The sequence below is a fragment of the Falco naumanni genome, chromosome 1 (genome assembly GCF_017639655.2).
Source record: "Falco naumanni isolate bFalNau1 chromosome 1, bFalNau1.pat, whole genome shotgun sequence".
Classification (NCBI taxonomy): Eukaryota; Metazoa; Chordata; class Aves; order Falconiformes; family Falconidae; genus Falco; species Falco naumanni.
In genome coordinates this window covers 80772935-80800054 of record NC_054054.1, presented here as the reverse complement: position 1 = coordinate 80800054, position 27120 = coordinate 80772935, and the positions used below count along the sequence as shown (strand labels likewise).

Below are 27120 nucleotides of genomic sequence, written 5' to 3'. Positions count from 1 at the left end.
ACAGGTTTTGAACTTAATCTCTGTTTATCCAGGAATTTTTATTGAAAAATTCTAGTTTGGAGTGTAAAGCTCTGCTCTCCATCCCCCTCAGCCTCTGGACCACAGAACAAGTCAGGTCTGCGTACAAATGGATTGCTTCTCTTCAAGTGTGGTTCGAGAGCTTCAGTGAGGAGAGCAGAGAATAAAGGTCAAAACTGTTGACCTCTGTATTTGGAAAATAAGAGTTTGATATTGGAAAATAAGATATTGTAAAGATATCTAAACCTGAAGTTTCTTTCAGATAAACCTAAACAATGTTGGTGGCTTTAAAACATTCCTTTATCTGTTAGGGCTACAAGTAAGAATACAAATTTCATTCATCTATAGAGACTAGATCTTGTAAAACAGCTGAATGGATGAAGACCTTCAAGTCGTTTCTTGTGTAATGTTTGAAATTGAGTTGATATCAGACCATACCTGTAGTGACATTTTATCTTGTGTATGAGAGTGTGTATGTGCATATCTATTAGTTTGTGTGTATATGTATATATTTGTATGTTATCTTGGATTAAGTTATTCTTGCTGTGTAGATTATAATTGTAATTTTGCAGAGAATAGTTTTGGCTAATTAGATTATTCTGAATATGTTCAAAATAAATGCAGAAGATTAACAGTAGGCTTGCTGCTTATCAGGTCTATTCCATTTCCAGAAATCTGATTTATGTATATATCAATTTTGTAATGCTTAAACCTGTTCATATGTGATTCATATGGGGTTACCACTTCTGGGAGATTCGAACTTACTTTAATTTTGAAGGAAAAATGGAAACCATTTGTACTATATGATATAACTCAACTCAAAATAATAAAATATCTCAGCATCCAATTGTATCTCAGCAGCTGATGACTTCCGTGGAGATAGACACTCCATAAATATTAATGATTTGATAGCACTCTGACAGAAGTGTTGTTCTTGCTATGGAGGTGCTAAGGCAAGGAAAGGTTAAGATGCCTGTATTAACCATGAAAGTGGTGATAGAACTGAGAACAGAAATTAAATGGTTTGTCTTTATTGCATTTTTAAACTGATACTGATTTTCCTTCTTTCTGTATACTAGAATTTTTCTAAAAACTATGTAATACAAAAATCTGATATCTGAATTTGGATTTAAGTAGTGACTCCTAAACTATTTTCTTGGCTGATTCTTCAATATTTTTTCTACAGGTGTTAAGAATAATGTGTATATTCATTTGCCAAGTTATCATAACTAGCTAGTTTTCATGTATGTCTTTCTCTTGCAAGTTGAGTAAGACTTAAATTGTCAAACACAACTTTTTCTGTATTATGGGCAAACATCATCCAATCAGTATGGTCTAGAAGGGCAATAGCACCCAAAATCTAACTTTGAGCTGTTTCCCAGGTAACAGGAATACAGCTGCAAAACTGTTGTACTGAATGGAAGGAAACAGCTAAGCATTTCCATTTTTCTACTATTTTTAAGTTTGAATTGAGTAAATCCTAGGACTACACTACTTCAGAAATTACAAGATATAGGACTAGAGAACTGCACTTCAATTCCAGTGTGTTTTATCACTTTTAGGCTTCTTCATGCCTTTTAAGACTGCACAGGTGATGTCAGGAAAACCTGTAAAACAAATGGTAGCAGAGGTGGTTTTTTTCAGGTTTGGGTTTGGTTTTTTTTCGGGTTTTTTTGTTTTCTTTGACAAAATGTGGTGTGTAGTACAATTGGTCCTTTCCATGAATGAAATAAAAAAAGAGCAAGAAACCACAATATTTGCTGCTATTGCCTTTCAGCAATTTTTCAGAAATTAACTATATATATGTGTAGCAAGCCTAGTTCACAAATGGAAAATAATAAAAGATACTAGAAAACTGAATTATGTTGGTAAATTATGCACAATGTGTAGGTTACTCTTTCCTTTATAGAGATAATGATACAGAATTTAGTAGGTCTTTTCAGAAGTAATGTAATTGTAGTATATTTTCAGTACTGTGTCTTTCTCAGTTATGTTAAGCATAAATTACTTTTTCTCACTATAGAGGTTGTCATACTTAATCCTCATTTACAATTTGTGTGTCATTGAGACAACTATTTCACAAGTAATGCTTATTAAATTAAAACATAAATAAAGCAACTCTTAAGTTTTTCTTTGTGCTGCTACTCCAGATTAGGGGAGGTCTCTTGCAAACAGAGCCTCATTCTTGTGTTTTAAACATACGCTTCAAATTTCCTTGAATATTACACTAAAAAGCAGTCATGACAATGAGATGAGTGATTCGTTAATGAAACTGTGCATTGTGTTGACTAGCAGTGTCTTACATTTCTTTGTGATCCTCTTATCTATCAGTTGCATCCATTGATCATGTTTGTCCTTATGTTCAAGTCTGTGGAGTCTTTGGTGTAAAGACTACTTTGAATTATGTATAAACTAAAAATATTTTAATGTAGTATAGCTGTGTAAACCTGTTTTACCACAACCGTGATTATTTTGGGTCATAACTTGAAGGTTCATCTGTCACCAGCCTAAAATCTACTATGAGAATGCATAGCAAGATTTTAAACATGGTCCTAGATCAAAATATAATAATTTTATTACAACAGATTACTTTACAGAACATAATGAAAATGAAAGTGATAATAGGAAAAAAATGGATGTAAGCTTTGGGGTAGGATTGCTATACAGTGCTCAGGCTCTTTTTGAAGTGTATGTTACCTGCATGTGTATATAGTGGGTAACTTACCTGCTATATATAATTTCCCTGTATATGAAAACTTACATGTTCATATAGCATATCACCTAGTTTTTATCACAAACTTTGAAGTCTGAAATTCTCAATCACTATGATAAGGTGGGGAACAGGAAAGTTAACTAATGATTTGTCACTTGCAGCTTGTACCCTGTGTCTGCCCAGAGCCTGAGTGGCTGTGCTCCTCCCAGGGTTTATCAGATGGGTATGTTTTACACTGTGTTAGGAGGAAAAATAGTTCAGGTTGATTTTGCCTTACTTATTATGATCTATAATGAGAAATACCAACACTGCCGCCCCCCCCCCCCCCCCCCCCCCCCCCAAACAAACAAAAAACAACAAAACCAAAAGACAAACCAAACTCTAGGGCAACAGAAACAAAAGCATTTATTTGTAATTTTGGTTTTTTTTTTTTTTGTAAGGTCATTGTAAGATACTGTAGCGTACTACCAGTGCATTAAATGCCTGAGTATAATTCTCCCCACCGTTACATGCTAACCATGTGCTCCTGTACAGTGACCTTAGCATCCCTTTCAGATAAAGGAACAGGGAATACTGCTTCCGTGGTACAGAGAACTGTGGTGCAGGGAGGCTGCAGGGAGTATGAAGCTGCTCTTGATAAGGCTGTCTTGTATATGGGTCAGGCTAACCTATTTAGATAAGTGAGAAACAAAATAGCATCTGTTTTAAACCATAAATGATGCCCAACAGATTTTTCTGGAAGGTCTTAGCAGTATTTTCATCATGAGGACTGGCTTTCGAACGAGTTAGTGAAGCACTACAAGAAGCACTCTAGGCTCTAGCACACATAAAAACCCTGCACTAGAAGCCAGTGGACTATCGCGGCTGGGACTGTAATTCAGTCTGGTTGATCTGTAGAGCAGGGACACACTGAGAGCAGATTACAGCTGTTATCTCACAGGCATGGTACAAACAACCCCATAGCGAGTAGGCTTTAGCACCATCACTGAATATAAAGTAATCATCTGCTGAAGATGGGTTGTAGAGACATGACATTGTTTTGTGAACTGTATTCACCTTATTTTTATTTTACGTATATATATATATATATAAAATCACGCATCTGGCTTTCAACAGACTGTCATTGAAATTAATGTTTCAATGTCTATAAAAAAGCTACTTTTCAGATAATTAAATAACATAATCATTCCTTAATTCTAATTTCAATAATATTAAACAGACATTAATATTTTCTGTTAGTAACTAATACAGTGTATTGGTAAGTTTGAGCAACTTCTCAGGTTAAAAAATACTTTCAAAGGACATTACAGGAAGAGGAAAAATAAAAATGAAAATCTATCTTAGTGTAGAACACTGATAACAGATTTTAGCAACCTGTTCTTAGGAAATTATTTTGCTGATGAGGTAATATAAACCATATATACACTAGTGCAATGTAACTTAAGATATTTTGCTGACAATGTCGTAGTACCTTTATTAAGTGTAGAATGTGACTAAAAGTTTTAACAGCCTTCTATTCTTAATTTATGAATGAAGTTTTTCTACAAGAAGCAGTCAAACTTGTGGGAATAGCAGTCTCTCAGATAACTTTTTCTTAGGCAGCCTTTATGTTGTATATTAAAAAGAATGGTACAAATCTTTTTACCTTCTGGAAAAATGTAAAAAATATCTTACGAACGTGTAATACATAAGTGCTTTTATATGGCTATTATGCTAGTTTCAGAAGTTTGTGCTATGCAATGGGAGGTGTAGAAAAAATATTGTAGAAAACACATTGTCTGAATTCTTTCTTCTCTCTCTGAAGATGTATTTTTGGAGAATACAATACTGCCTCATTCCTTAGGCTTTTTTTCATAAACACTTTTGAGTTAAAAGTAGGAAAAGCAACTAATTATTACAATCTTTTGCATGATCATGTGATACATAATTTTTTCTCTCTAAATTTACACTAATTTCTATAATATTTCATGTAGAAATCTGTGTAACCCATGCAGAACTTGTCCATATTTAATAAACAATCTTTAATATTCTAATGAACATTAACATCATTATTGCCTCTGTAGAGATGAGAACCTATATTCAATTCTTGATGGATCATTAAAGTGAGAGACATTGTCCTGCACCTCAAGGGAAAAAAAAAATTGTCAGTGTGACTTTCATTCATTTTCCATATCTTTTTCTAACTAAAACATGTAGTGACTCATCATGGATACTGTGACAAGTCCAGGATTTAATGTGTATTATTAAGAAATAAACTGCTTTACTTATGATGTTGATCTCTGTTGTAGAAATGTCTCTTTGCGGTTTTGGAATGAGAACTGTTTGTTCAAAAATAATTTTCAGGGAATTAAATATGGGTGTGGTTTACTAGGTCTGAGCAGTATAGTATCTAAGTAATAGGATTTGTCTCCCCTCCCCCAGCCAGGAGTATAGGTAAATGATGTGAGATTTCAGCTGCACCAGAGTAAAACCAAACTGTCTCTATCTGAGGATGGCACAGCCAGAACAGTTATCTGGGGGAGACAAAGATGACACTTGTTTTCCTGGCCCAGCCTTCTGGAGCTCGCCCAAATGAGTGAGAGGATTCTCCTCGGTGCTCCCTTCCCTCCCCACCGCCTGGAGCCCACAGCCAGTCAGCTGGAGAGGTTTGTGCAGCTCCGGAATGGCCAAGGAATAAACGTGTTTCCCTACCAGAGTATTTCTGCATTAGATCCCTGAAAAGCTGTCATGTAGAAATCAACTCCTATAAATTGTATGTCCTCAATCTCCACGCCTCTGCCAGATAAGGAGAAACATGCAAATGTGTTACTTCAGTTGGGATTTTTGGATAGCTACATAACAAGCCATGGCTTTTAGAAGGGAAAAAAAAATGCTAGAGTCATTTTGATTCCTAAAACTATTTTGTCTACTTCTGTGATTTAACTTTTATCACAGGACACCTTCTCTTCTAGATCAGAGTCTCACTAGGATAGTGACAAGCATTTAGGAACTTTTTCTCTCTGCTTGAAGAAATGGTGATGAAGGTGTACATAGTGGTATGGTCACCATAATAGTGCATATACCGTTAAATACACCAAAATAATAAACTCTAGTCTCACACCTGTAAATTAGATATTTTTTTAAATGGGACCCACTTGCAAAACAGAACGAGTACCTATAAGCAGTTTGTGCGATAGTTGTTCCTCATTATTACTTGCATTTTCATCTTAATACCTAAAAAGGATCTAACATAGCTTTCTTTGCTAATCATTGTATTGCTCCAGCCTTGAATTCACTACTCAAAGTTAACTGTAGTAGTAGCAAACTGTAAAGATATGTTAACAACAAATACATGGTATTTTGCTGGTCCACATCTACATATCTCTTTGTACCAAAAAACTTCTGAAATGCTAAGGTTATCTTAATAAAACCAAAAACTTCTAAACTGTTTCTCTGTTCAGTTTAAAATATACAACTGATGTAAGCGAGTACCAAACATACACTATATTGTGCTTTGGTTTAGAATAAGCAGTGATTATAATCACTGTATGTAGGACATCTGCTGTAGCAATTTCCACTTTGTAAAAGACTGGATAATGAGAAGAATAAACTAGATCTTGTTAAAGATATCCTTTCTCTTCTTCAGGCAATCCCGCCTTCTCTTGCTCAAATAAGTTTGTTATGTCCAGTAAATTAAAAGGTAGAGATAGCTTATGAGCATCCAAGTGTTATTTCTGAAGTCAAACATGATTGTGAAATGTATTCTTTATAAAGTATCATTTTCTATCATATTTGCAGGTTTTGTTGCCAACATTACATCGCAGTATTCGTTTTATGAAAGTTTATATGAAATGCTTTACCAAAGGTAAAAGTTAAAAAAAAAATAATATCTTCAGATGCACTTTTCCAGAATGATCTAAAAGTACAGGCTTGGAAACTATTAAAACTTTCCTCAGTTTCCATACACAGGAAATGTTTTATTAAGAAAGTATCTAAACGTGCAGTAATTTTTTGCCTTAATCTGAAGACTGGACAAGGGAAATGGTATGAATCGAACTACCGCAGATCAAATTCCTTACCTTGTAAAGCAGCCCTGTTGGTACTGTTATAAGAAATTAATGCTCTCTGTTTTTACAATTGTTATTTTTTTAAATTAATTTTAAACTTTTAATAAGAAATCAAATTCAAAATAAACTTGTCTTGTTTATTGTCTTTTCAGGGGATAAATGCAAGCCTACTGAATACACCAAAGTGAAAAATATGTTACTGGATCTACAAAATCGGAGATACATTGCACAATCAAAAGATAAAATCATTGATGAGAAAATGGCTTTAAAGAAGCTTCTTGTAGATCAGATGTTTAGATCTTTTGACTCAGACAACAATGGACTTGTGGACACTAATGAATTATCTCTGGTAAGATTAAGATGTTATTTCCATTAGCACGGTAAATATTCAATTGTCTTTGTGAGGACTTACACATGTGGAATGTTATGTTTTAGGATGCTCTCACTTCAGAAAATATATGTGAGTCTCTGAGGTGAAAAACTTCATTCAAGAATTTTGGAAAAACTGAATTATTTAGAGATTCTACAGTGATTATTTAGAACTCTGAATATTGTGCTTTGGGATATGCTGTAGGGGATTACAACGCTATATGTTGCTTTGACCATGGGTGATTTTAATATCCACAGCATGCTATCATGAAGGCCAACTGTATAGATATATTTTAGAGGTTTAAAAATATTAAAATGATATTTTAAATCACTTCTGCAACACTGAACAAGCATTATTGCTTTATGCAGTTTAGGACTAGATAAGTACAGAAGTGGTCTTGGAAAGAGAGTTCATGGTAGTCTCTAAACAACAAGATTTAACTAATTACAGGTCTAAACCAGTAATTGATTCTCTGGTAGGCATGACAGCACTAGCTTTAATCTACCTGGAAGGGTTAACTCAATTAAAGACTGTTGTTACGGCACATGTACTTTGATTTAGTAGATAATGTCTGTGTTTGAGAAACCTAATCACGGCTGAACTATATTAATGAGTCTAATACTAGGCAACCACTTCAAAATTCAACACGTGGCATCTAACAAATCTTACTCTTGATCATTATCCATTGTTTTCTGTTGCATGGCAGTCTTGAGAAATATGTACAAGTGAATATATGATACTTACAGTATTAGGCTGGAGTTATCATTACCATACAGTTAACTTCTAAAATTTTAGTGGCAATTTTCAGGACCAGAGGCTGCATGAAAATAAAGGTATCATTTCAAATAATAAATTACATGTTTCGAAAAAAAGTATAAAGCATAGAAAAATCATATATTTTTAAGATTGGGTTTTCCTGCTGTTTTTTAAGACTCTTTCAGAACTTCAGCTATCGAGCTAATATGATGCCTGTATATATTTTACAAATAAAACTTTTTATGTGAATAAGCTATATGAATACGAAAGATACATAGGACTCGGGTATAGATGTGCAAATTTTATGTAACGCTTATAGATAAATATCACCAGCACTTGAAAAAATGTGATAGTGATTAGTGTATTGGTTGGCAATCTAAGAAACTGAGTTTTAAATCTTTATTTTATCACTTTAAAATAGCTTGATTTTGTTGCCATAGCCCTCATATAACTAATGGAAAATGGCTGAACACTTTTACCACTACAAATCCATTATCTAATTATGAGTGAATCATTCTCTTTTTCATTAGAAGATCAGGACTAAAATACTAGTGCTGAACGTCAGTATCAAAAATACTTTGTAGAATTTCCAGGTTTGTATGAAGAAACAATTATTCTGTATTCAGTTACTACATGTATACTTTTTTCTTTCCTTTTTTTCCTTTGTGCCAAACATAGTTTTTAAAAAATAAAAATCTTCCATTATAGTGTTTTCAAACTCTCTATACATACTTTCCCCACATAATTATTTCTATAAACATTAATTTATAATGCCAACTTCAAAGTTATGTTTTTTCAGGGGTATCGAAACACGTCAAACAACCTTAAAACTCAAACATGGTGTTTTGCAGTTTTGCTAAAATTTGTTACAGAAACATCAAATTACTCAAATCTACAGAATAAGGTTAAATGAGTTCATTACTAGGCTGTGTAGTTTGTTATTCTGCTTTGATGAGAGCCATGATGAACTAACTTGTTGCCCTCAGAAATGGTTTTTTAGTCAGTTTGAACAGAGAAGAAAAAAACCCAGAAGCTATAACTGTTTCCTGTGAATCCTTCTCGATAGCAGGAACTTCAGCTGAGAACCTTTATGTCTCTTTCACATGAGAAAAGGAAACACTGAGTCATCTTTGCGCAACACAGAATATTGTGCGGCTTTGCAGTAAGAACCCAGCTCCTGTATAATCTCAGTATTTGCAAATCCTTGCCTTCATCTGATGGAGGAATATTCTAGCTTGCACATTTACTGAAAACAAACCATGTGACTTGGTTCTCTCTGAAGACTTAAAACAAGATGACAAACAAAAAGAACTTAGACCAATATCTTCAAATGAAGCACATTTTTTTCAGAGCAGTGTCCTTGATTGTTGAAAACTTGACACTTTTTATCTTCCTGTGGTTTAGCCCAGTGAAAGTTTTTTTTGTTGTTGTTGAGCGTAAAAGCTTGATAAATCAAGATTGTTTTGAAAGGTGGGATTAGTCTTGTGCTCTCTTCTGCCTTTAGTGTATATGATAGCTATCAGTATTTCTTAAAATTGGAATTCCTGTAGTAGGAGAAAAGAAACAAAAAGACCTCATCTTGAACATGCTGTCTAGAACATACTGACTCACAGTGGGAGAGGTCCATGCCACTGGGAGAATGCTGGGCCCATGAAGGTTCCTGAGAACGTGGTTATTGAGGGGGAAAGGGTGGGGGTGGTGGAGGAACATTAGAAAGGTCTTTAAACTTCCCCAAGGCTGAATGGGAGTGTATTTGGTTTGTGTGGCAAGGGTTTGGTAGCTGCGGGGGCTACAGGGGTGGCTTCTGTGAGAAGCTGTGAGAAGCCCCTGTGTCCCACGGAGCCCCTGCCAGCCGGCTCCACGTCAGACCTGCCACTGGCCAAGGCCGAGCCCATCAGTGACTCTTAGCACCTGTGTGACAACACATTTAAGAAGGATGAGAAGAACTGCTGCACAGCAGCAGAAGGAGGGAGGAGTGAGTATATGTGAGCGGAGCAGCCCTGCAGCCCCCCAGGCCGGCACAGGGGGAGGGGCAGGGGGTGCTCCAGGGCCGGAGCAGAGGCTCCCCTGCAGCCCCAGGGGAAGCCCATGGGGAGGCCGGCTGTGCCCTCAGCCCGTGGGGGTTAACGCTGGAGCAGATCCCACCCGCAGCCCGTGGGGACCCCACGCTGGAGCAGGTGGATGCCCAAAGGAGGCCGTGACCCGTGGGCAGCCCACGCTGGAGCAGCCCCTGGCAGGACCTGTGGCCCCATGGAGAGAGGAGCCCGGGCTGGGGCGGGTTTGCTGGCAGGACCTGTGACCCCACGGGGGACCCACGCTGGAGCCGGCTGTTCCCGAAGGGCTGCAGCCCCTGGGAGGACCCACGCAGGTGTGGTTTGCGAAGAACAGCCCGTGGGAAGGACACGTGTTGGAGAAGTTTGTGGAGGACTGTCTCCTGTGGGAGGGACTGCATGCTGGAGCAGGGGAGGAGTGTGAGGAATTCTCCTCGTGAGGAGGAAGGAGCAGCAGAAATGACGTGTGATGAACTGACCACAGGCCCCATCCCTCTGTGCTGCTGTGGGGGAGGTAGAGAAAACTGGGAGTGAAGTTAAACCTGGGAGGAAGGAGGAGGGGTGGGGGGAAGGTGATTTTTAAGATTTAGTTTTATTTCTTATTATCCTACTACTCTGATTTTATTGGTAATAAATTAAATTAATTTTTCCCAAATTCAAGTCTTTTTTGCTCTTGATGTGAATTGCTAGATGATCTCTCCCTGTCCTTACCTCGACCGACGAGCCTTCCCTTATATTTTCTCTCCCCTGCCCAGCTGAGGATAGTGATAGAGCAGCTTTGGTGGGCACCTGCCATCCAGCCAGGGGAGCCCACCACAGGGAGACATTACCGTACTCTTGAAAACTTTCTCAGGATTAGAATTTTTGTCAGTTGTGCTCAGAATAAAGCCAAAATTTTGAAATCTGCTGACCTGTCATAAGTAATAGTGCCTTTCTGCATTTTAAATTTAATCATGTTAAGGGAATATGAAATATATCATGTACTTGTAGAAAACAACAAGAGTTTCTGAAGTTAATTTATGTTCACATGAATATTGAAGTGCAGTTTTTAGTGCTTCTTAAATTTTATATCTCCTCGATCTTGCTGTGCAATGAGGCTCTTGGATTGCATTGTATTATCTCATAGGTGTCCGTATAGTCACCCTACCTAATGTAAAATTGAAATTAATCAGTTGGAAATTGGAAATGGTGACAGCAACACTGCAATTTCTGCGATGTATTTTGGATCAGAAATCATAAGTTTCTTCTGTTTGCATCTTGATGCAAGGAAATGAAAGTTTCTCTCCAGAAAAAGCAAAAATATTGATTTTTATTTTAAAAAGCTATTTCAAATAGCGAGATAATTAAAAAAAATATTCAAGTGTTGTAACAATAAATTAAGAATTGTCAGGCTATTTTTTTTCTTTTATTTGAACAATTCTGGCAACTAGGTGCAATTTTTTTCATGGCTCTGTAGTCTAATGGAGAATAACAGTTAAAATAATTATAACTCCATTAGACAGTGTAAATGTCAGACAAGGCAGTCTGCAATGAAGACAGAAAAGCAGTGGGCTTATGTAGCTCCATGCAGGCGAAGTGAATATTTTTCTTTGACTTGACTGCTTTTGCTGCTGAGCTGAAATAATTTAATGTTCTAGTTTTCAAATCCTATATTAGCAAGTCAGATGTGGCTTGACTTGGAAGGACTTACTGATGAAGTTAACCTTTCAGACCACTCAGTTCTGAGAGGTAGGTACTTATTGGAAAGTGTAATCACCCTTCCAAAAGGGTGGGCTATGAAACAGGCAGAATTTTCATCATCTTCTTCACTGCTGACCTAACACAAATGCAATATATTTGCATGATTTCTGGTAAAAGGGGATGGTTCCTTGAAGGATTTGTTTTGGTTTTAAAATGCTTTAAAATAATTTAAATTAATCCAAACTAAAGGTAGATAATTGATTCTCCTGGTTAGCAATGAATATTCAGTTAAGATGCTCACTTGTTTATTTTCTTTTACCGTATGCAAAACCAAATCAGAATTAAATACAAAGTTATAAATGGAGTGTTAGTGTTTCTATCACTGTGAACTGCTTGACTATATTGTTTTTACTGTATCAAAGAGAAAGAACAGAAGGGATACGGGGAGACATGGGAATAAAATGTGTGTCTTCCAGGGAGGATGCAGTTATTCCTGTATGGTGGAATTGCCATTTTACAGACAGTAAGCTTTTTGTAGTTACCATCAGTGAAGGGTACATAAGTTCTAAGAATATTTCATCTTGCTCAGCAGTGAAATTCAAGTACCTTCAGTGTGTGAAAGTGAAATAATCTATACTTGATTAGACTGAGAGCTGCTTTCCTTGAATTTATTTATTTATCGTACTGAACTAAGAAAACAAAATTTTACAGGAAAGTGGCATAGTTTGAAAGCAAGTTGAATATATAATAACACTAATGATAAATGTTCCTCTTCCTTTCCAACTTTTTAATGATCTATTTTCTGGAGTCAATGAATTTAGCATCCTTATTTATCTATAATCTCAAATACCTGGATATATTTGTTATTTGTGAGGTCAACATAGGGCAAATGAGAATACGTTACATTTTTATAAAAAGTCATCCTTACCTCTGTATTTTATTTTGACATTTTCTTGGTGTCATTTAATTCCAGTTAGCAAGACCAAACACAATTAAGAAACAGCCAAATTAACCGCTCACCCTCATGTACTAAATTTGTCATTTTTTCAAGGAATAAGAAGTGAAGTTGTGGGAAATACAGTAAGATTAAATATGTCATTTTCACGTATCAGTTTAATATACTCCAATTTTAGGTGACATCATAAATACAGATTTCTCTTAAAGTGTAATGAACCTTTGAATAGTGTTGCATATCCGTGTGTGTAAATAAACGCAAGCTCGGGGTGTAGGGGTGTTTATCTAACTATATATTACCTTTATCTAAAGCATCAATTCAGAAGTTCTTATGTAAAGTGTACTAAAACAGAAACAAACTTTAAGTAGGAAATGAAGTACGGTTGTCTGTATGGCTGTGTGTAGGGATGTGTTCTTATCGGGGCATCTCAGGAATATGCCGTACCTTTAAGAGAATGCACTCTCTGTAGATGCATAGAGGTGTATCTGTGAAGGACTTGGTTACTATATATCATCTTTTTTAAAAAAAAGTGATCTGAGGGAATTATACATTTAATTGGTTTGTTTCATACACCATTAATTGCTGCTAAATGTATAGGTAAGATAACATTTTATTTAGTTTCTTCCTGCTGTTTATTCATTAAGTTCTTTTTTCTCAGATTTGCCTCAATCACTGTCATTTATTATGTTTACTAACAAACTGCTGCTTTTTTGTGACTTGAGAACAGATATGTGTCCTTTTTTATGCAACAACTTGGCCTGAAATATGGCTCCATTTTTTCCTTCCAAGATTAAGATTCCTAAACTGTGTTGCCTATGTTGTGCCACTGAGGTCTGAAAGAAAACAATACAAACTAAACCTCTGGTTTTATTTCTGTATTAATGATAATACTGTTGCACTTCATACTAGCTGATACTTTGTGGCATGTGTTAATACAGCTACAACTAATGCAAATTGCATCTTTTCCGTCAGCATTGGTTTCTGAAACTCTGATCAAAATACTTAATGGAGCCCTGGCCTTTGAATTTTTATCTTTGTGACTTTTGGTTTTGCATCTTCGTGTTATTACCATGTGTTATTTGGAGGACTTGGAACTGAGAGAAGGTATAATAAGCCTAGTTCTTCTTTTGTAATTTTGAATCAGCTTTGTTTTTTCCTACATGTGGCATAGGCAGAAGCATATTTTGCATGTTAAGCTATAGTTCTATTTATTTTCTGCCTATTAGGAATGCCTTATTATTTAGGTTGTATTACCCATTTTTGCTATCACTAATCTAAGAAAGACTGAACATGCACTATTCAGTTCTAGATTCAAGATAAGAATACTACATGAAATTTTAAAATTGGGGGGAAAGAACTTTTTTGGGATTAGTAGTGAGATACAGCTTACAAACATTGTGATCGTAGTACTGAACCCTGACACCCTGATCAGTGTTTGCTGCCTTTGCTTTTATCAAGTAGAATTCTGCACTTCCCATTGTTTTCTTGTGTAACGGGTAATTCAGTTACTCTGCTGGATTATAGTTTAGTTATTTAGCTACTGCAATGACATCTAATGAAAAAAAGGGCTATGAACAACTTTTAAAATGATTTAAAAAATTAAAATACCCTGTAGCTAGGTATTAGATCAGTACCTAGTATATCTATTTACAACACGTGAATATTTCATATACCTGGGTAGAAGACAGCTTTGAAGTATTTTCTTGAGTCCAAATGGAGCATTTAGGATCCTCAGAGGTGTGAAAGCATTGCAAAATCTAACTGCTAGATGATCTTGCAGAGACTAATTTCTCAGTTTCTGGCTAGGAACAAAGCCCATGCCTGAAGTCTGAGAAAAAATATGTTTAGACAAGAGGACCTTAGACACCAGATTGTGTGGGCAAAATATTGTGGTTTGCTAATGCAAAATATAGAAGAAGCAGTTTCTGAAGCGGCATTACCTGGAATATCCCTCTCTAGCCAATTACCTCGAGGTTAGGCCAAGCAGTTATGCTCCTTCAGTTATTTCTCTCTGGCTCAACGATTCCTGAATTCTGTCCCATGAAGCTATGTCCTTTGAAACGTAGCAACAGGCTGAGAAGGGAGCAGGACCCAGCTTCATCTTCTGGGTAGGTCTGAGGCTGGTGCCAGCTGAAACTGGACACAACGTATAATGGTGCAGGGTCTTGTTTGCACTCGTGTCAACATTGTTTTCTGTTGGTTAACTCCAAAGCCACAGGCTCAGGGTGCTGTTAGTTCTGGGTCTAATTCTGAGATGCAGAATTTTATGCATGCCATCTATGTGGTCCTAATGCCTATTCTGGTGCTGTACTGTGGGCTGGACACCTACAACTTCAGCATTATATTTGCAGACGTTTAAGGATGTATTTACATCTTGTGAGTTAGATTAGGTCTTCTGCCTGCCAAGTGTGGAAGTGGAAAGACAGGGAAGTGTGACTCTCGATGGAGTAGTTTGCAGAGAGAAACCTCATATCTGGGTAGCATAACTCACTATGGGACAATATTGAGATAATACCCTTAACTGTAGTTAAGTCCATGCCTTTACCCATACCACTCTTGTATGGGTTTACTAGTTCAGATCTCTGTTAGCTCAGGGATCTCTGTGTCATGATCAGTTCTGTGATGCACGGGTCCTACATCTTTACTTACCCTACCTCAAATTCCAGAAAGTAACACTCTGCTATAGATACCAAACAAAGGATGATGTTGCTGCCTTACAGAACATGTGGGTAAGCTGTAAGAATACTGATTTAACTGGGTTAAGAGAAGTTAAAGCAAGGAACAGTTTACCAACCTTTATTATTAATATTATTGATCAAATATTTTAATTTCCACAAAGTTATATTGTGTGGAAGATGGCGTAACAAGGTAACTGAACCCTCTGCTGGAGTCAGGATTAATTTGAAGCACAGTTCCCACATGTCTGGTGTTTGATGTACTCTAGATCAAGCACTCAGTGGTACTGTTGTGATGGGGTACTTGCTCTTAGGCAAGATGAACACACATTAACTGAACCAACATATTCACTGTAATGGAAGTTTCTGTTTGTAGTTGTATTTTTGTAGGTTTTTATTTAGGGAAGTACGTAGACACCATTAATCACTGGCAAGCGAAAAAAAAAAATTGTAAGGTAGAGTAATAGAGGAAATGTGTTATTTGTGATCTAGTTTCATAAAACCTGCAGAATTTTCATTGTGGCTGTCAGAAATCAAATTGAAATGAATGAAACAACCCATTCTGACATGCAGTTTGTAATTTTTAATCAGATTACCTTTCCCAGTCTCCTAAAAGTCAGAGGACTGACTAAATTCCTGAGAGGTTTTGAACAGCTAACTGTATGCTGTTTAACAGGAAATAAACAATTATGTGCTATATCTTTAAAACATACAGTATTTTCCAAATAGTATGAATCTGTCCTCTGTGTTTCAAAGAGCCTTTAGTTTTCAAGGATAAGGTTTATAGTTTAGAAAATCCATATTTAGTTTGAAAATTTAGGTAAGTTTCTAAGTTTTCGGTGTTTAAGGTTTTCACAATGAGCCATAAACAGAGCAGCAGTTTTGCTGTATGGTTTACCTTTTACCTCTTCACAACATGGAAAGTAAATACTTCACTGTATGGAAATGTAAAGTAAAATTTATAAGCATAAATATTTGTGGTGTGAATTTTTAGCTCAGAAGTCTGAAATTGAACAGTCTCATGTATGACTTATATGGCACAATCATAAAATTGTGCCAATCACCTTAATTAGGTTTAAACCTTTATAGTAAGAATTTTCTAGCTAAAAATTTCTAGCATGTGACTTACTAAAAACTTTGCCTGTTACTATCCTGCTTCCCTAACTAATTACTGTCTGTTTAATTTAATCAAGGAGTAGACAAGCTGGGCTTAAAGAATTGGCTCAGAAATCAGTTTTCTTGAATTTTACTCTTCTTTCCTCCATGGACAGAGATTAATAGAATTTAAAACTTAAGGCACATTGTTAGATCATCTATGATACATTATCATCTGGTCTAACTTGTGTCTCATAGACATAGAATTTTATTCTATTTGTCCTACAGTTTTAATTAAAAAACCATATCGGCTGAAAGCAAAAGAAAATTGGCTGAAGCAAAAAAGGTCTACAAGGAAGTGTGCAGCCTTGATTTGAAAACATCAAGGAGAACCAAAAAGTCCCAGGATTCAAGGTTAATTGTTCCTGTAGCTTTTCTTTTTTTGTTGTTTTAGAGATGTTATTCATTTTCCCTGTCCTATTAACTTTTGTTTTCCAAATTGAAATATCCATATTTCCCCCCACCCCGTGAAAGTACTAATAGAATGTGATATGGTCCATTCTTAGTCTCCCTTTAAAAAAAGAGGAAAAACAAACAAGCAAACAAAAAAACAAACAAAAAAAAAATCCAACCAGAAACAAAACCCCCAAAACCAAAACCCCAAACCTATAAATATTGATTTCTCTCAGCTCTTTTAATGTAAAGTGTTTTCAGCAGGCTTCCAATTGCTTTTATGTATTCTTTCTAACTTGAAAAGTTCCCTTCTAGTCTCTCAGCATTAAGTTTTAGTATATGCAAGTCGAAACTGAATGTTGTGTTTCAATGTCAGTTCCAGCATGGCGCTTTTACCCCCAGTTACCTTGTTACACTTCAAAAAAACATACTGCTTGGTTAGGCCACAGAATCATCCTGGAATTTGAGCGACTTCCTTATCCACAGCAAATCCTGCCTCTTTATCAAATAAAATCCTTTCCAAGGCCAATTTGTCCTCATTAAGGTATGATCTAGCTTCTTATTTTTAGATGAATGTCCTTACATTTGGTTGTATGAAAACACAGATCCTTTTCATGAAAACATCCTACCATGTAATCTGTTTCATTCCATATGCTGCCCTGTCCTTCTTCTCATTATTAATCACCTCAAGAGTATATACCATCTGCCAATTTTCTTATTTATTTTTAAATTATCAAAAAAGGATTGGAATGAGACCCCAGACTTCCAAAAGCCCACTGGTTTGTTTCAGCCATTGATGATTTCTTAATGAAATCTTTTTTTTTTTCATGTATTGTGATCACTAACGTTATTTTCCATTCATAGTATTAGTTTTCTCTTGTAATGATACAGGGTGTGAAATTAAAAAAATATATACAAGAAGCTATTATGTTTAGAGAGCTGCCTTTGTAAATTAAATCCCTTACATAATTAAAAGAAAATGAAAAATAAATTTGTCTGACAGGCTGTATTTTCTAGAAGATGGTGTTAAAATGCCATGTTGTGACAGGATTTAGAGAAACAAAAAGTATTCGCAGTCTTTATTTGTGAATCACGCTGCTTATTTCTTCAGCCAATACTGACAATTATTCATGCCCCATTGGAATATTTGCATTGTGGTGTTATATGTTCCATTTTTTGGAATTTTACTGGTACATGAAGAGAAGTTGTAAAGATCAAGAGGAAAAAGGTCTCCTCAGCCAGTGGGTTCACATGAGCCAGGGACTCGTGAACAGGCAGTTTGATCCTTATGATTTTACTCCGTGCTAACATACGTTGCTAAACAACTGCCCTTTTGCTAATGGTTCGGTTAAGTGCCGGGCTTTGCTTGGCTAGAGTCTCACAGAGGCTGTAATTTCACATCACAGTCAATCTGATCTAACTGCAGGCTGCCACAGAAACAAGTGAAACCCCTGCACCCTAACACCTTTTCTGAGTTGTACTTCTTTTGATAGAATATTGATCCCTCACCCCTTCAAGAGAAAAAAAACTAACCGACCAACCAACCAAAATCTCCACAAAGATTAATTTTCCTTTTGCTCAGTGAGTTGATGTGACCTGCGGATCACACTGCAGAGCTGGGAGCTGGCTGGATCCAGTGCAAGAGGATTCCTGGGGGGTAAAAACTGGAGCAGCTCTTTTAACAGCAAATCACAGATACTTAAGATCAAATATGATATGAAATCACTTCTGTACCTTCTAAAATCTGTCCTCAGGGACATTTTTGGAGGGTTTATCAAAGCTGAGTCAATTTTCCAAAGAACCCTGAAGTATAACACCAACATAAAGATGTGTATATATAAACAAACATTGTATCTTATATCTGTAATCAAAATTATGGGTTTACTGAAGATGAAAATTAAATTATTGCCAGGAATATAAATTATATCTGTCCATAGCATGATTCCTGGAAATATCTCAATAATTTTTGCTAATCTTTTTTAGATTATTGTTATTTTAAATACAATTGACCAATTATAAATGAAAGGCATCATAAGATAGGTTTCAACTCACAGAACTGAAGCTGAAAACTCTAATATTCAATTAAAAATATGATACTACAGTGGCACTGTTGTTGGGCTTTAACAAATGTTTTATAGTACCACCTTAGGTGTAAAGTTTAATCCTTATTTGCATAATTGAAGCTAGTGGGAAAAAATGTTTTAAGCTATTTCAGAGCATCTTTTATGAAAAACAAAGGAACAGTACTTCTCACCCTAAATGTTCCTTTTTCCTGTGATTTTAAGCACATTTGATGGCCTTGAAATCTCGGAGATTTCTTCTTAGAGTGCAGTTTTCAATACACAGTGCTATATATTTAGTACTACTTGCATTTTTGTAATGGGTTTAGAGTTATTAATTTTTCACAGGCTACATTTTTGTCCTTTATGTACCAGCTGTAAAATCTATCCTATTTCATTTTTTTTCCTTAATTCAGTTTAATGTGAACTTAATAAACAGGCTTTTAAAGTATGAGAAGTAGCTAGCACTAGTATTCAGGTAGCATAGTATGTACCTTTAATTAAGAATAGCTGAAGCTGGTTTTGTGGTGATTTTCCTTTGTGAATAGTTTTCATAGTTTCTAATGTACTACCAAGGTTATTATCTTTTATAATGCTTTTATATTAATATACAGAAGATTACTTCTGGTAGGATAAAATGTTTGTGTCCTTTTTCTTTGCTCTAATGCTCGTTTTATTCTCTGTTATTTGTTTAGATATTTTGTCTTTACATGAATAATAACTGAATTCATTCCTTTATATTTCTGCCGATTCCTTTGCAGAGCAAGTGAAACACAAACCCCTCTGTATCCCCTGTTTTTCAGAAGTTATCGTATAATGATACGAATGTAATGGTTTTGCAGTTATTTTGCAAGGCAGGTAGAGGGTGGGAAGGGTAATTATTTAGAGAGGAATTAACTAAAGTTATTAATTTTTTTCTGTGCCTGGTACAAAACTTCAAACTGTGCAACATTACAACAAGGAGATACATTAGGTTTTGTTCTTCCAGTTATGTGTTAATGTTTTTAATACACGCACCATGTAAAATGAGAATTCTCGATATTTGAGCTTATCAACATCTTAAAAATTCCTTGGACAGAATCAAGGTAGATGTCTACAACATACATAAACTTTAATCCGAAATGGTGCACAAATTAAAGAACATATGTCTGGGAGAAGTTCATTGGAGTTAAAAATCTAATAGCTATTAATTATGATCTGTTTACAAAGTGTATTGAGAAACAGGAACCTTTTCAGGTCAGCTGCTTTTATGACAGGTTTTTGGGAAGAGAATTGGCTTGTCAAAAAGCCTGTAAGAAGTTGATGCAATTAGTAGGGTAGTAGGAGTTTAGTTATTTTTGAAAATGTCTGGATTTGGTTTTTGTGGTTAGGAATTAGACTGAGAGGAAAAAGACATTGTCATGTGTACTGGGAAAATTATTATCTCAAGTATGTTTGCGCATTTCTTAATCACCATTCCTATGCATGTAAAGTGAAATCAGCTTTTATCATTCACAGCGTCTTTATAATGCTTCTGTCTATTGCCATTATATATATATAATATATGTTCTAAAAATTGTTTCTGTAATCTCAGTGAGTCTGTCCTAACTTTAAAAACTGCAATAAATGATTACAAAGTAACTAGAAATCCCTGACTTTACACAGTTGCGGTTCATTGCCCCACAGCGACCTTAAAATGATCTATTAAATGATTATTAGAAACAATTAATTATACCAGAGAACTCTAAGAGCTCAAATGTAATTTCATGGTTATAATTTTCTTGTCAGGTAATAAAACGGGATGAGCTTGGCAAGGATTTGTCTGACTGCTCTGTGTTCGATTTGCTGAAATACGATGATTATAATAGTGACAAGCACCTAACTCTGGAGGAATTCTATAGAGCTTTTCGTAAGTACAAAGATTAGCCTATTCCTATTTCAGTTTTCTTTTCTCTCTCTTTGTTTTTCTAAAATTGTATTTTTTCTTTTTATATCTTGATACATCCTGAAGCTGCACTTAAACAAGTACAATTTCACAGTTATGATCTAGTAGAGAGCTTCTCAGCATGAATCAACGAGATCCATTACTGTCCATATTTCTGAGGGATTTTGGTAATGAAGAATTCATAGATAATCTTTCTTAATGCTGACGTACACTGATAAGTCTGTGTTGCACACAAGTGGAAAGTAGTGTGGTCAAGAATAATCAACAGAACTGAAAAAGCTAGAACACTTCCCATAGCCTGTGTTTTTGAGTGCTGATAAGATAATTTCTGACAAACCCAGCAACAAATGTACTATTTATATTAGGTGCCTTGTGTCTTCACAGGACTCGGAGAGAAACAAAGATTTGTGGTGCAGTTTTGCCAGGTACTTGTTCTCTGAATGCCCAGAATGCCCGGGGCCAAGTGTGTACAGTACAGATGAACATCTTGACCAAACAATAGTGGTATGGGTCAGTGTGGTAGTGAGTAGCAGAAAGGAGAAAGGTGTTGAGAACTTTTATATGGTATGTTACAGGTCATGTGAGATACATCCATATATTTTGTTATATTCAGGTCAGAACTGATTTTTTTCCTACTTACCTGTCTCAAATCTGACTGTATCTTGAAATCTGACTTGTTTGCAGTAGCTGTTGCTCCACATTCAGCAACCTGGCAGCATAGCAGATCAAGTTTGTGCTCGGCTCTTCCTATAATTATAGTTTGATTATACATTGACTAGTCCGTTAATACATCTTCATTTTGAGTTATTACAGCCTGTTGCTTTAGTCTTCATGTACTTTACCTTTGGGTAACAGCTCTCAGCCACTTTAAATGATGTCAAATGAAAAAAGATGCAAAAATACTTACAGAGTTTAAGACTGAAAAGTAATGGATGAATATTAAGAAAAAAAAAAATGGCTGCATGGAAAGCAATAAGAATAAACATTAAATTAACCATCAAGAAAAACAGCCGGAACGTTTCCTAGTTTTGTCCATTGAATTATTTTATTTCCCTGAAAGCCTTTCAGAAAGTGTGATTTTTTGATACTGCTTAGCTGAACAAATGGCTTACTGCACCTAAAAAACCCTTGTTGCTGCTTCCTGATGTTATCTGACTGCCTTTCTTGCAATGTCCTGACGCTCACAGTCTCTCCTCTGAGTGAGTTACTAAACCAGCAGAAAAATATTCACCCACGTCCCCATTCCACCTCCAGTCCTGCTTATTTTCTGCCACTTGAGTGACCTGAATCAAATAAGTGAAGGGTCAGACCATAACTCATGCAAAAGAAGTGAAAGGATGGGACAGCAAAAACTAAAGGGGGAGAAGGACAGAATGGGAGATGTTAGGGCTTTGTGGCAGTGAGAGAAATTAATTCATCTCTATCAGCAAAACACTAGGAAATACCTGAATTTCTTTATCAAAAGTTGTGATAGAAGTCTGACTTACCAAAACATCCAGTATTGCATAGCATCTATAGAAACATACCCATACATTATGTATGATCATATGAATAGATGTTGTACGTGTAGATCTTGATTATATGCACGTGGAATATATAAATATATATATATATGTAGGATATATATCAATCCACAAGGTTAAAGACATCTTTAAAGTGTTTGCACGCTGTCTGAAAACACTGAAACCATGTATTAATTAACTTTTTGGCATAGCTGTAAAACGCCAGACAGTAGGATAGCTTTTTGTTGTATATTTTTAATGGAATTTTGAACAATGCAGATAATTTCCATATGGTTTGTTAAACATTGCCTTAATAGGGATGATAATGGAAACATTAGATTACATAAAGTTAGGAATTATTTAGGTTTCTTTGTTGCAATACAATAGTGAAGATCCTATTTAAAACTATAAGGGTATCTTGGAAAATGATTTCTAGAGCAAGATTCATTCTTCTGCACAGGGTTTTTTAACAAACCATCTACATATTCATTACACTGCTTAAGAAATAAACCTATAAAAGTTAATAGTTCATTGTACATTGTGTGCCCAACATTTCAAAGGAATGTGAGGTACCATTGTTTTCTGTAATTAGGGCAAAACAAGTACCCTTGAAATAAATTTGAGGCTTAACTCTAGTTCCATTGCATTTGGTCCCAAAAATCTTTGAATTCAGTCTTTCTGACCTACGTCAACAGCATTATTATGTAATTCTATAAAAGTATACTAAGTAAAAATAAAACAAATCAAATGATAGCCACTTGGTTGTTTAAGTGCTGCTCTAAGAGCAGCTAAACAGGCTGACCTGAAACTGAGGTGTCCACCAAGCCAACCCCAGGCGAAAGGACTGAGACAGCCCCCGGCCAGAGCCTGGTGCTGCTTGCTCAAGGCAAAGCCTGTGCCCTGTGCCTGGCAGTGGCAAGCCTGTGCGTACCCAGACACAGGGAGTTAATACACACAGGGAACCAGGTCAGTGTAAGGAAATTATACGCAAGAAGCACTGATGTCACATTTTCCACACAGCATTCCATTCAAGTATCTCCTCATTTAAGCATCAACCTACAACAGAATGAAGCCTTCTAATTTTCTTCAATAAATTGAAATAGGAATGTTGAAAATATTTATTCCAAACAGGAATAAAAATGCTTTTTTCCCCAAAATTTTCTTGAAGTATTTCATAATTTCAGTTTTGCATGCCAAAGCTGTAATTGTTACATTTTAATTATATATTATAAAATTAAAATTATCATTTTGTACTACTAGACTGGAAAATATTATTTTTTACCAGCTTGGACACTTTCAAACATGTAGAACTTATTGAAACCAAAATAGGAAGGGGTGTTTTAAAAATACTTTTCATAATTATGTAATGAGTGAAAGGTTGTAAGTGAGTAATAGTATTTGCAGGTGATCATCTTCTAAAATATTATGGTCTTATTTGTTATTTAAAGAAGTTTAAATGACAACTGTTACTTTAAATGAAACATGCTTGTAAAATTTTTCACCTCTTACCTGGTCCTCTGTCCGTTGAGCTTGACAGTGTGTTTGTCACTTGTTTTTTCATTCTTTTATCTCCACCTTTTTCATCTACATTTAGAACTTAATCTGAGATTAATACCTGCTGCTCCCAGTGGATTTGTCTTTATCCCTAGTAGCAGTGAGGTGGTGGATTTGGGAACTGTTGAACTCTCCTTATTACAGTTTGCCTGCTGAACTGCTGGAGCAAGAGTTACGTTTATTGCTGGAATGGCGCTGGAGGAAATGTGGGTTTGTAGTGCCAGAGAAATTGATCCTATTCAGAGCTGCTGCACAGAATTCAAAGGGGTTTTCTTTTGTTTGTTTGTTTGCTTTAATTCTGTAACTTTAAGAAGTTGCTTTTTCAAGTATGGAGACAAAGTGGAAGAAAAGGCACAGAAAGGAAGCAGTTCTCATGCCTTGTTTGTGAAGTCAGAGTCAGGCGAGCACTGAAACGCTAGGAATAGGTGGCGGGGGAGCGGGGGGTGATAGGGGCCCCAGCACCATGCTTTTATATGTGGCAATTCCCCAAGTGTGCTTTTGAGGACAGTTTGTACCTAAAGCTGCTAAAATATAAAATTTACTGTAGAAAACCAAATGTACTTTTAAGACATATTTGAATTTGGTAAAGTTTAAACAGCCTTCATTTTCTACATGTAATTGTTCATCAACACCCTTTACTTGGCACAGGATCATGCTGCACAGAAAGAAGAACCTTTGAAAAAAATGAGAAGGCTGGAAAGGGGCTGAGAGAAGACGTTAGGGATACTTGTGTCATCAGCCTGAGCCTAAAATGAGGATAGTGATAATCAAGCATAAAACTAGCGTGCACATTTCTAGCTGTGATTTCAAATGGTGTTTAAAAACACTTGAATAAGATTTTGAACACAGTTGGATGGGATTAAAAGCTATCTTCACTATGCTGTTGAACGACCTACTCCCTTATAGTGGTTTCTTTTTAAAGGATTAGGCAATTACATTTTATTTAAATATGAATGCATATCAGGATTAATTATCAGTACTCTTTTATTAGCATTTGCAGGTAAGATTTTTTTTTTCATTGGCATACTTAATTAGAAATTTGACTGTCATCTAAAGATTGTAAATTCAGAATCAAACGTGACTGTAGATTATACTGTTTTATGAAGAGCTCCCCAAAAATAACGGCAAATCTATTTTTTCTCTCATGGCAGAAAATAAACCATCTTAAGGGCAAAGATTAATCATTGCCTATTTAAAAGGTATTAACATGCACATAAATACATATATGCATGTACATGCTTGCTTGTATTTTGTGAATTACTTTTGACAGTCTCATTTTATCTGACAAAATTAGTTCAAAATAAACAGGACAAGCAAATGTGAGTAACTGTGCAGTGAAATAAAAGTCCTTTTTGCCTTTCAGAAGGTCAGATGCTGAGGCAGTAACAAAGAAAGAAAATACTTGAGAGGGTGCTCTCTGCCTTGGAGGTTTGTGCCAGCCCCAGGTTCATGAAATGTTACAAGCAGATGAAGATGCTTATTGCCTTTGGGAGTGTTTTACATACTGGCAAGACTGACGCAGTTTTCTGGATGTTGGCTGTTTTCCCTCATACCATGAGGGTTTTTTTTTGGTGCTATAGCTTCTGCCTACTAGATATGTCTACTAGATGCCATAACAGTTTAACTAGATCAATAGTGTATTCAGAGAGGAGCCTGAAAAATTATTCCCATTAATGTAAGAAAACAAACCAGAAAGTTTAGATCTGGCTAGGTTTTGGGAGCTTGGAACTGAAGGAATCAGTTGTTTTGGTCCTCAGCTACTTCAGCTGCATCATGTAAAAACCTCTAAAGTGATCCAGCTGCACTGCAGGGTTTTGTTTTCCTATTTTGTTTTCCTTCCTCAACCAGCCCCAAGCTAAAGGATTTTCTATCAGCAAATATTTCTTTTAGATGGGGAAAAATTTATTTAACTTTTTCTGAAAGAGTGGCTGAAAGTCTAAGATGATGGAGACAAACAAAAGCTAGAAAGGGGGAATATAGACTCTTGAAAGCTTTATCTTCTATAAACTGAAACTCAACCAATGTACTTCCTTTATTTTTCAATTATTTTCTTCCTTTGTGTAATGTTTTCTATGGTATCAAGATAATTTTGTGTTTGCTGTAAATGCTATCTCTTTTTCTTTGCCTTGTGCTTTTTTCTAAAATAAATAATCTTATGTGTTTGTGTCCTTTAAAGTATCATCTAAAATGACATTTCAAAGTAGGTACTTTAGGTGGCCTTCATGGTGGGTTGCAAAATTTCAAGGCATACCACAAAGAAATAAGTAGTAATAAATTCTGTTTGATCACTCAGCAGGTGCAGATGTATATGTAGGCACTTCCATTTGTGATTGCAGTAGAAAGAATGATGCTAATTTAGACATTTATAGATAGAACTGATTGAATACAATGAATGTAAATGACAAGTTTATTGTAAATAATAGAACTAAATGCTCTATGTATGAATTGACATCCTACATAAAATGGGGGAAAAAATAGCAATATCTTTCAGAAGTGTTTTCTATCATTAGCGTAGAACTGTTTTTGATGTTACCTTATGCTCAAAAACAGGTCCATGGAAGGCCCTCACACTGAGGACTTGAGTGTAAAAATTACCACTAGATGTACAAGACATTGTCAGAAAGACTTAGCTAGCCACAATAAAATATGACCTAATTTTATAGTCCCTTCTTCTTAGTGTTGCTTTATAGTTTCACTGGTACCACTTGTGCTTTCAGGTACCACTCAAGCCTATCAACAATACCTAGTCTGTCATGCAGCTGTGTTTCAGGATCACCTGCATTGTTACTACTATTACACATTTTATACATTAATACATGCTATTGCTTTAGATATTTAAAAGTGCCTTCCATTTTGAAATACCGTTCAGGTCACGTAGATTCAGATCTCAAGCATCCTTATTGCTGAGGTATGTGATTGAAGTCATATGTAAACCTACAGTAACAGCAGCTGTTATAGAAGTTGATCTGGGCTAAAAGTACAGAACTTGTCTTTGGGCTTAGCTTTTGAAATGTGAGGCCAGTGCCTAATAAGATTGTCAAACTCGGTGCTTCATTGTCTTGAATCATGTGGAAAGGCAACCAGCAGGAAGTCTCCATAAATACAGGGCTCATTGTGATCACATATGATTAGTTATTCCGTTCTTTCAGTCCTCAAAAAAGATTCTAAAACATCACTGCTTTCGTTATGATAGCTTTGCTTCTTTTTTAATTTGACAAATGCAGTTATTACAAGCACATGTTCAAAAATCCTTTTTTGAAATATGTCT

The 27120-nt window shown here is 35.8% G+C and overlaps 1 protein-coding gene across 4 annotated transcripts in view; it reads left to right on the top strand.

The window, feature by feature from the left end:
- Positions 1-27120, top strand: part of FSTL5 (follistatin like 5) — a 320790-nt gene that overhangs the window by 158836 nt on the left and 134834 nt on the right. For all 4 annotated transcript variants that reach the window (XM_040601355.1, XM_040601338.1, XM_040601348.1 and 1 more), the window contains exons 5-6: positions 6930-7126; positions 20640-20760. In XM_040601355.1, coding sequence (XP_040457289.1) covers positions 6930-7126; positions 20640-20760 — 318 coding nt within the window. The remainder of the gene's footprint in view (positions 1-6929; positions 7127-20639; positions 20761-27120) is intronic.